Source organism: Carassius carassius, chromosome 18 (assembly GCF_963082965.1).
Source record: "Carassius carassius chromosome 18, fCarCar2.1, whole genome shotgun sequence".
Lineage (NCBI taxonomy): Eukaryota > Metazoa > Chordata > Actinopteri > Cypriniformes > Cyprinidae > Carassius > Carassius carassius.
In genome coordinates, this window is record NC_081772.1 from 9,319,902 (window position 1) to 9,331,147 (window position 11,246).

At 38.0% G+C, this 11,246-nt stretch overlaps 1 protein-coding gene across 2 annotated transcripts in view; it reads right to left on the reverse strand.

The window, feature by feature from the left end:
• LOC132092304 (DNA replication licensing factor MCM3-like) overlaps positions 1-11,246 on the reverse strand; it is a 98,808-nt gene that overhangs the window by 9,457 nt on the left and 78,105 nt on the right. Inside the window, exons 2-13 of one of the 2 annotated variants that reach the window (XM_059498480.1) lie at positions 6,686-6,794; positions 6,418-6,530; positions 5,968-6,176; positions 4,581-4,711; positions 3,284-3,522; positions 3,045-3,153; positions 2,702-2,855; positions 1,872-2,003; positions 1,548-1,756; positions 1,205-1,379; positions 866-992; positions 32-182 (exon numbers count right to left, since the gene is read on the reverse strand). In XM_059498480.1, coding sequence (XP_059354463.1) covers positions 32-182; positions 866-992; positions 1,205-1,379; positions 1,548-1,756; positions 1,872-2,003; positions 2,702-2,855; positions 3,045-3,153; positions 3,284-3,522; positions 4,581-4,711; positions 5,968-6,176; positions 6,418-6,530; positions 6,686-6,760 — 1,824 coding nt within the window. In that variant the 5' untranslated portion in view covers positions 6,761-6,794. Of the gene's footprint in view, positions 1-31; positions 183-865; positions 993-1,204; positions 1,380-1,547; positions 1,757-1,871; positions 2,004-2,701; positions 2,856-3,044; positions 3,154-3,283; positions 3,523-4,580; positions 4,712-5,967; positions 6,177-6,417; positions 6,531-6,685; positions 6,849-11,246 lie in introns of those variants that run through there. The other variant, XM_059498479.1, reaches the window with a different exon arrangement.

The following is an 11,246-nucleotide window of genomic DNA, read 5'->3' on the forward strand; positions in this document are numbered from 1 at the left end:
TTGTTGAGCTTGTAAACACGGCTGCATTTACCCGTGCAATATCAGAGCCGAGCTGTTCCTGGCTGCGCAGACGTGAGTACTCCTCTGCAATGTGATTGGCTGCATCTTGAGTCAGAACAGGAGAAAGAGCCTTGGCAACATGGATGTACTTCCTCATGAACGCTTTGCTCACCACTCGGTCCCTAAAAAAAGAAAACAAAAAAATGTAGGTGTATAATAATGGGTTCACATACAGCTAAGAATGTATAAGAAAACATTAGCATGTAGAGCATTTATTTTATGCATTATTAAACTACCTTTACACTACCTTTAAAGATGCATTAAATCAAATCAATTCTGTTCTTTGGAACTTTCTATTAATTAAATAATCCTGAATACAGTAGATCTCGGATCCCAGAGAAATTTTAAGCAGCACAACTGTTTTCAACTTAATAATACAGATAATAATATTAAAGGTTCCAGGTCAGCATACTAGAATGATTTCCGAAAGATCATGTCACACTGAATGCTGGACTAATGACTGCTAAAAATTTCACAGGAATAAACTACATTTTAAAATTTACTACAATGGAAAAGTTAGTTTAAATTGCAGTAATATATCATATTGCTGCTTTTGCTGTATTTATGATCAAATAAATCCACCCTAGGTGAGCATAAGAGATTTTCAAAAACATTTTAAACATCTTACAAAGCCCAAACCTTTAAACAGTAATATATTTTCTGGAAAAAGTAGAAAAGCAAAACATGGCATCCCTATTCAAATATGGGGCATGACATGTTGCAATATCATAAACCAGACATAATCTGGTCTGAGTAACCCACTGTGATTTGCATTAGAGAAGGAAATGACAGAATGAGTCCTTACTTGAGTTTTTTGCTGCCATGGAGGAGTGGATTGTGTTTTTCGTACACTTGTAGCTCCTCTTCTTCCTCCTGAGTTACATCAGGGTCTTCAGTGGCCAGTGCATCGACTGTACCACCAAGAGCAAAAGCTGAAACACACAAACGCATGGGAGACCAATAAACACTACAGCAGAGACTATTTGCAACATGATTCATTTGTAGTACAGAATATAATTTTCAAAGTTAAAATACTGTCTCCTATTCCATTTTTAAGCAACTCTATTTTACGACCGTAACTGCACAGAAATGGCAAACCTAACACTAAATAAATAATATAAAATGTTTGCCTATCAGCTTGTACCTGCTCCGTCCTGCTCATGAGGATCTCTGTAGCGGTGCATGCGCAAGACGTGGTCGGAGATCTCACGGTCCTGCTCTGGGTCCATCTGATCCAGCATGATGAAGAGCAAGTCAAAACGAGACAGCAGGGAGTCCTGCAGACCGATGTTCTCCATGGGGGTCTTATACTGATCATACTGCAGACGACGAGAGAGAAACAGAGTTGCTATTCGCATCAGCTATAATCCAGATCCTTGCTTTATCAAGTCTGATCACCTGAACTAAACTGGATATTTATTAAGAATAACATTCTGAAACAATGCAAGCCGTCTTACTTAGATATTTCAGATCTTATGAACACTTACTCGGCCATAGACAGGGTTGGCAGCTGCCAGGACGCTGCAGCGGGCATTCAGTCGGGCGTGGATGCCGGCCTTGGCGATGGTGACCCGTCCCTGTTCCATGACCTCATGGATAGCAGTGCGATCCATATCTGACATTTTGTCAAACTCGTCAATGCAGACCACCCCTCGATCCCCCAAAACCATGGCGCCAGCCTCGAGACGTCGCTCACCTGAGAGACAGACACAACTTAATATTAAGAGAACAGCCAAAACTCTGAAATAAGCAAAGCTGTTACTAATGAACCTATGGGTCCTTGACTTAATGGTGTGTGTGGAACGCAGTACCTGTCTCTTGGTCAGTGGTGACGGCTGCGGTCAGACCGACACCTGACGAACCTCGGCCTGTGGTGGGAATGGCACGAGGAGCAGTGTGCAGAACATATCGAAGCAGCTGAGACTTGGCCACTGAGGGGTCACCTGAGAAATAGAGATATATATGCAGAATTTAAACATCTTATGTGTTCATTTACTAAGTATTTTGTGTAAAATGATTTTATTTGAAGCTATCAATTAGAATATAATACTGTAAATAATGTTTTTTCCAATAATATAAATCCATTCTGCAGATTTTCCCTCATAATAAGTGCATACATTTAGAAATGAACACTAGTTTTAATCGTTATAAATTTTTTTAATCCAGTAAACTGATCAATTCTGCGCCATCTGCTGGGTCTGTAAGGAACAGCACCCAAAGACATCATTAAAGCACTGAAAACAGGTGAAAAAAGTAATTTGACATTATGACATCACTATTACCATTTCTCTCACAGAATATGAATAGGGCTTCTATATATTTTAGGAAAGGGTGTACTTGCAAGATGATTATCAAATTTCGGGCCTCAAACAGTTTGAAACACCTAGTTTAGATCCTCAAAGTCATTGCAACCTAAAGCTTTATTTATGTGAAATAAACTTTATATATCTATTATCAATAGATCGCAAGAGAATATAGCAAAAAAAAAAGCAGATTTCATTTGGACCTAATTACAAATTATATAGTTATAGTGGCATTCTCAATCTGATGTCTAGCACAGAAACCGATTTGTAAATGTGAATCATTCAGTTTTCCTTAAATGTCTCTCATTTCTTCTGTGCAAATCTAAGCAATTAAATACCTATGAGCAGCACATTGATGTCTCCTCTAATGCGTGAGCCGTTCTCCAAAACCTTCTCCACCCCTCCCAGAAGCATACATAGAATCGCCTTCTTTATGTACTCGTGACCATGAATGCTTGGGGCCAGGGAGCGAGCCAACTGATCAAACAAATTCTACAGGAGTAGAAACAAAAATATTAACCATATTATATATTAAATATTAACCATATTAAGGAAACATAACTTTACCAAACTCTTGTCTCCAAATTAGTGATGCACTAGGCATGTGTACAAATCTTTAGATCTATTACACAACAATTACGAGTCCAAATCTTAGACACATTTACACATCCATCCTCTTACCTTCGAGGGAGTTCTGCAGAAGCTCTTGATCTTGGCCACATCATCTGCAGAGAAGAAGTGAGAGACTTCTTTGCTCATCTGTTTGACATGGCAGGCGATCATGATGGTCCTGAACAAACACACACGGGGAACAAAACACATCAAAGCTTTAGCAAATCATATTATGAACATTTATATTTTTACTAACAATTATACAATAAAACTGATTTTATTGTGATAAAATTCCAAAACAGCTTTACCTGAAGGTGCCCGAGGTGAACCCCCCCTTCTTGCCAGGCAGGCAGCGGTAGGTGCCGATCACCTGCGTACGGTCCCCTGGCTTTACAGCATCCACCAAGTCGTTGTCCAGGATGATGTCCACAGAGCGGGGCAGCTGACCGGCAGGGGCTTTCTCGGGCATTTCCTGCACTGTGATGGTCTGGTGGTCCTTATAGATGGACAGACCGAACTCAGTCTCAAGTGGATTGTTCTCCTCATCCTGAATGGATCAAATATAGAAAGTGAGAACATTTAAGAAACCATTATGAACAATCTAGACCAGGGATAATCAAACAGAGGTCCAGCTGGCTGCTACAGTAAAGTTCAGCATAAAAAAAAAAAGAAATGTTAATCACCCTCACTATTTCTCTCACAGACTATAAGTATGTATCTATAAATACATGAGTGACTATGTATTTTACAAAAAAGGGTGGGGGGAAAATCATACGTATGGACGCATGATCAGGCACCCTCTGCATTAAAAGCTAGCGTATGGAAGCACTTTGGCTTAGAACTCAGCATGGGACTGTTTTCTTAATCCCACTCTCGCAATTTGTGTGTCCAGTCCTGCCCACTCACACAAACATTCTAATATTGTATATAATTTTTGAGCATTAAATTACTTTTGAATGATCGCTTGCAGTTAACTATGTAAGTATGGAAGTACATCTCACAAGATAAGATATCTGTCAATGAGCTCAGGATCTGTTAAGCAGCAAATCCTCCAGCATGCTCCTTACTCTTGACCCATGGTCAGTGAAATCTGCCGCCTGCAGTTCATGTTGAATAAAGGGTTGTCAAGTCCACATTATGACATACCAAATCACTTCAATTTGTTTTATTAAAAAAAGATATTGCAAGTAAATTCATTGGCTCAGTGGTAGAGCATTGCGTTAGCAGCATAAAAGGTTGTGGGTTCGATTCCCAGGGAACACATGTTAGGTAAAAAATGTTAGCCTGAATGCACTGTAGGTCGCTTTGGATACAAGTGTCTGCTAAATGCATAAATTTTTGTTTCTGATCATAACAATTACTTTAAAAGTCACACAGTGAAAAAAAAAATGTGTATAGAAAAAATATGCATCGATAATCATTGTACCATTGCATCACAGCCCTCTGAATCGCAACTGAATCGAATCATGAGGTGCCTAGATTCCCACCCCTATTTAGAAAGCAGTTTCTCACAAGGTCATCATCAAATTTGGGGCATCAAAACATTTGAAAAACTCCTGATCCAAAATATCTATGTGCTATTCCACTAATCTTAGAGTACAGTACCTTGGTGGGATAAATGGCACTCGAAGGAAAAGCATCCAAAGAGGTCATATCAGTGTATTTGCGCTCCATGGTCTTCTTAGTGGCTGGGCAGTAGTGCACACTGCGTACTACTTTGGGACGCACCAAAGAGCCTGTAAACACAAGGAGAACATTTTATAAATGAACCATCTATGTAGTGTTAATTTCGTCAGACGAGACGAGACGAAATATGTTCGTCAACAACCTTTTTTTTCATGACTAAGACGAGACGATGACAAGACTGCACCACTGTCCAAAAACGCTGACTAAGACTAAATTAACATGCATTATTGTTGACGAAAAAAGACGAAACGAAAATGTTTTGCATAAAATAAAAACTAAGATAAAATCTCTCTTCATTTTCGTCTACAATCGTCTCTGCTTTTTCATCAACTGTTACGCCTTTAAAAATTCAGAACGAGTTTGCGGCTTCACGCTGTTTCTCAAGTTACAGGTCTCATACTCCTGTTGCTGCCAGCCTGTGGCTGCAACACAAAACTGCTGAACGCACAACACCTGAAGCGAACAAGAGTGATGAGCGACGACATGCTATGTCGAAGGAAGAGGCTTGATATTTGTGTGTTATAGTTAGCAGCGGTCTGTTATCAAGAAATAAAATAGTGTGTGCGTAAAAAGAATTTGTCCACACGCCGCTCAAAAAATACAAAATAAAAAAAAATTCCTGAGCGCAAGTCCACCGTCTAGGCAGGCTTTTTGTGTTAAATTAAATTTCCTGTTGCTGCGCAGGCTCTTTTATTGTATATGACAGCTTATGTCCCGATGACCGTTCTTTGCATTACGATTAAAAGCAGTATCAATAAAGTAAAAAATTGTGATCAGGTTAATCATTTGTGAATGTGTCTCCTAAATCAGAATTTGAAAACCAGACATATTTAACATTTGCATCCAACAAAAATCATTCAACAAGTGTATTTTGTCAGGTAATTATGACATTTAACCAATGTTTGAGATATGTGAAACACTTTTTTTACTGAAATTTTTATCAGTAATAATGTGTTATTTAAAAAAAACAATAAATTTTTTTTACTAAAACTAGACTAAAATTAAAAGACTTTTAGTCGACTAAGATACCTTGAGTTTTCTTTTGACTAAAACTAGACTAAAATGACGAGACTTTTAGTCGACTAAAACTTGACTGACAAAAAAAGATATGTGAATGACTAAATATGACTAAAACTAACAAGGACATTTGGCACAAGACTAAGACTAAATTAAAAATAGGTGACGAAATTAACACTACATCCATGTAACATATGAACTCATTCTGTGCATCAGAATCAGAAGGAGCTTCATTACCAAAACATAAATAAATAACCTTTATAAATAAATGAATAAAGTTTGGACCTACATTTGGTGACGATGCCCTCCAAACACACCACGCTACCCAGCAGGCGAGAGGTCAGGGTTCGTGGGGAGACATGTTTGCTGCCGAAGCTGCCCTCCAGACCGATGAAGAACTCTTCGTGTTGCTTGGCATAAGTAGCATCTATTGAAGCCACCAGATCTTTCAGGGCACGCTGGAACGACAGGAGCTCTTCAAAAGCATTATTCAGCAGCCTGAGGACCAGAAATCAAGAGTTCAGTTCAATGAAAACATGTCATAATCTTAAACTATAATTTCAGAACAACATACTATTTGAAATACATATATATAAATCATTATGCATGAAATACAAATACATTTATGTGCGTATATACACATACACAGTTAAGTACTTTAATATAATTTAACTATGGATTGTACATAAACTGTACTGTAAAGTAGAAGTAGAAGAACCATTTAAAAAGCTGAACATACTTCGCTGCTCGCTTTTCGTTGCGACGGCGGAGATCGTTGAGGTTCACAATGAGCCTGGATTTGTTTTCGCTGATCATCTCTCGTACTTTACTCTGATAAATGCCCTGGTCTTGCTGGGAAAAAAAGGTAGAAACGTTAACAAACAAAAACGTTTTAAAGTAACGCAATTTACATAATGCTTCATAAGAGTGGGCCTTTGTTCCTGTAAGGAACATTCACTTCTGTAGTTTAACAGTTAATAAATATATAATAGATGTGTTATATTTACATCATCGTCAAGAAAATCCAGGTAATCCCTCTGCGCCTCCCTCATTTCCTGATCGTCCAGAACCTCACCAGCCATTTTTCTGTATAGCTTTTAAAAGTGTTGAGAAATGTTCAATATAGAACACCTCGTGTCGATCTCAGCACTGTTGTGCGTCTTTTCGCGCCACCAGGCTTCTGTCGCTCTGGAATCCGAGTGCTGATTGGCCAACACACCGGTGACTCATCTGCATATTCTGTCTCTTGGGTTGCTGCGTCCAATCAAATCCACAGAATGAAGATTCGCCCGGCCCGCCTGAGTGTTTCGCGCGAAAATTGTGGCGGTGCTGCGCATGCGCTCACAACAAAATATCAGCATCTACGGAGGATCAGTTGTGGAGACTAAAAAATGGTCATTGCCGACAACAAACGTGTCGGTGCAATTTAAAGTTAATGCCAGTATGTTTGACTGGGGGACATTAGTTCTGTTTAAGGCTATTTTTAATTTTTAGATACATGCCTACAATTTGTATAGTTGCCATCATAAAAAGCAGCATAATAATAAATAGTAGTTTTCCTACTCTCAAAGCAGATGTTAAGCAGAACGACAGCTTCAATCACCATTCACTTTCACTGTATAAAAAAGGTGCAATGAAATAAATGGTGATTTAAGTTGTGGTTATACTAAATAACATTTTCTCTCCTTTAAATCTACAGTACCGCAAGGGTCCCTATATTTTTTTTCTTCTGATAGCTGGTAATAACTGAATAGTACAACATTTTTCCAAAATGCTTGTAATTGTGTACATTTCCAGAACATGTGCAATATTTCTTTGATTTGAGAAAATCTAATATAAATAGAGTCTTAATTAGAGGTAAACATTTATTATCTATCATACATGCTTCAATAGCCTATCTTGCGGCGAATATCTGAACCGTAATGTGTGGTTTATTTTTTATTTTTGAATCATATAACCTTTTATTTCAATCAAAGCATGGCTTCTGTTGGACAATTTAATATTTGGTTAATTTTATTTTGAGAAAACGAGTCTTCAGACATCGAAGTACAGTTGTCTGGATTTTATAAAAATCATGTAAGCCCACTATACAATATTAGGGTTTTTGAAGTTTCGCTCAGACATTTGCTCTTTCGAAGAATGAACTGAGTGATGTCTGCTTGTGAACTGAACTAAGTGAGATATTTCAGTGAATTGTTATGGAAGCACATGGGTAGCGATATTCAATTTGCAATGTAATATGCAAAATGACAATGCAATATGTAAAATGGCAATGCATTTCTGTATTTACATTTACATTTTCCAATACATTTGTGCAACATTTGGTGCAAAATGAAAATGAAAATTAAATTACATAATTTTCATTTGGCATTTCATACACCAGTTTTAATATGTAAAATGAATATTAATTTTAACGCTTTATAAGTTGCAAAATTAAAATGAAAATGTATTACAGAAACGATTAGATATGTATAACATGTTCAAGCAAAAACTGTGGCAAAATTATCATTTAAATGCTATTTTTCTTAAACGCATTAACACTCACAGTCAAGACACTTACGATTGCATTTTCATTCAGTGTCCCGCAATGAATGTAGCAAAATTCAATGTGCACATTAAAAATGCATTCCGAGCCGATCACGTGTCCGCCCCCTCGCGCCATGTCAATCACTGCGTGAACAAGGCGGGGTTTTGCAGAAGGTGTGAGACTCAAATCTTAAGAAGGATTCAAGTGAGAGAACATGGACAAGACAGTTGGCCCGTGTACGTTTTGATCATTTCGGTTTATGGCTTCAATATTTCATTCGCACTTGTGGGCGGCGCTGAAACGCTGCTTTCATCTGATTGGTCGAATCGCTCCAGCTTCAGCTCGGTCTTTTATTTCTTTCAGCAGAATAAGAGTCAGTGTGAGTGAAGAATTGTAATGTCTGAAACCACCGCTCACTGTTAATTAGCATAATATTTGAATCAGATGATGCTCGCCACATAATTCGTGCTGCTGCGACTTGTAAGAGACCCCGTTAAATTATTTCTGGGTTATAGTATTGTATAAATATTGTCCCACTGATAAAAACAGTGCAAATAGTTCTGTCTCCTTGGATAACAGTGAAGTGGAAATAAATATAGTTACATTTATGAAATAAAATAAAATAGGATTTCTTGGGAAGGTAAGTCTGGCCAGTTATACAGCAACATGAGTCAGACGAGTCTGAAGATCTGAGCTGAATTTGGTGAAACATTAAAGTTCTAGTCTGTGTCAGTTACTCTCATAATAAATAATAATAATAATGTTACCCGTATTTTTTGGTATAAGCTGCATCAGTCCAAAAACACGTCATGACGAGGGAAAAAACATATATAAGTCGCATTTATTCAGAACCAAGAGAAAAAATTACCGTCTACAGCCGCGAGAGGGCGCTCTGGGGTAGGCTACAGGAGCACTGAGCAGCATAGAGCTAATTTTACTATTTTTATTTCAGAAATGTAACAATATTAATTTTTACAATTATTTATTAATGTCACACACACATACCTAGTGCCTTATGACTTAAAATATGAGAGTGGTAAATGTTACAGACATGGAACTGTTCAGTCTATTATTGATTTTTATTTCCACCACTTTTATCCAAAGAGAGAGGACTATTTGCACTGTATTTATCAGTGGGACAATATTCATACAATACTACAACCTAGAAATAATGTGCAGGTCTCAGCAGCACGATTCAAATATTATGCTAATTAACAGTGAGTGTAGTTTCAGACATTGGAACTACACTCTCCCAAACACTCTACCTGTCCCAAATGGCACACTCCGGACTTGTGGATTTCCTCAGAGTCCACACTTCGGTGACGTCATGTAGTGCAGACCTATAGGGCCCTTAGCGCGAGTCCGCGAGGGTGCATTGAGAGGTATTTTGCGACAGACTCGATCGTCACGCCGGAAACAGGAAGAAGGTCTGGTTGACTTATCCCTCTCCATACGGAGCTGAATAAACTTAAAGGTCATCTCATCAGTCCCTTTATTAGAAAAATATCACAAATATCATTAAACAAATTACAGTCTTTAGCATAGAGAACAGGATTAATTTTAATTTCCCAAATAATATGTCCATGTGAAATACACAGCCTGCTTTTACAGTTCTATAATTGTAAATGCCACCTGGGCATTAGAATAGATGTCATGGTTATTTAAATGATAAATACATTTGTACATAATAATACATAATGTTAAATTTTAACACAAAATTAAAATGAGTTTAAGAAAAATGTATAGGTTTCAATATTCATACTACGTTTATATGACTCATAAAGCCATGACATTCGGTTCTATTTATGTAATGAATCATAATGCGATCGTATTATTTAACGCGCTATTATTATGTTTGAGATATCAACTGGTCGATAATGTTTGTATAACTGTAAGTAACAACTGGTAAAATGTACGCCTATGTCATAAAAAACATTGATACTTTTACACTTAAATATTCTCTTCTCAGCCATGTTTACAGTCCGTGAGCGAAATATCCTCCCATCTGTTGTCTGATTGGTCTTTCGCAAGGATTCCTGGGTAGTTGAAGTGCGTGGAGCCTGCTTCTATGCGGGCTTCGCGGAAGACCGCTTCAAGGGTACAAAGGGGGCGCTGCTGAGCACACTTCGGAGCGTTAAAATGCTGAATGGGACGGCCTTCGGACTCATAGACTCGGCGAGCACGCGCATTTCAAGTCCACGAGACCGAAAGTCCACATGAAGTGCGCGATTTGGGACAGGGCCAGTGCTTCACTCGCACTGACTCTTATTCTGCCTGAAAGAATCGAAAGACCGAGCTGAAGCTGGAGCGATTCGACCAATCAGATGAAAGCAGCGTTTCAGCTCCGCCCACAAGTGCGAATGTAATATAAAAGAAGACATAAACCGAAATGATCCAAACGTACACGGGCCACCTCTCTTGTCCATGTTCTCTCACTTGAATCCTCTTCTTGAGATTTGAGTCTCAGGCCTTCTGCAAAACCCCGCCTTATTCACGCAGTGATTGACATGGCGGGAGGGGGCGGAGACGTGATCGGCTCGGAATGCATTTTCAATGTGCACATTGAATTTTGCTACATTCATTGCGGGACACTGACTGAAAATGCAATCGTAAGTGTCTTGACTGTGAGTGTTAATGCAATTAAGAAAAATAGCATTTAAATGATAATTTTGCCACAGTTTTTGCTTGAACATGTTATACATATCTAATAATTTCTGTAATACATTTTCATTTTAATTTAGCAACTTATAAAGCGTTTAAATTAGTTTTCATTTTACATATTAAAACTGGTGTATGAAATGGCAAATGAAAATTATGTAATTTAATTTTCATTTTCATTTTGCACCAAACGTTGCACAAATGTATTGGAAAATGAAAATGTAAATACAGAAATGCATTGCCATTTTACATATTGCATTGTCATTTTGCATATTACATTGCAAATTGAATATCGCTACCCATGTGCTTCCATAAATTGTAACCACGCCCACATCCACGAGAAGCCATCGTCTCTGTGGAGACTTCAGTGAATTGTAACCACG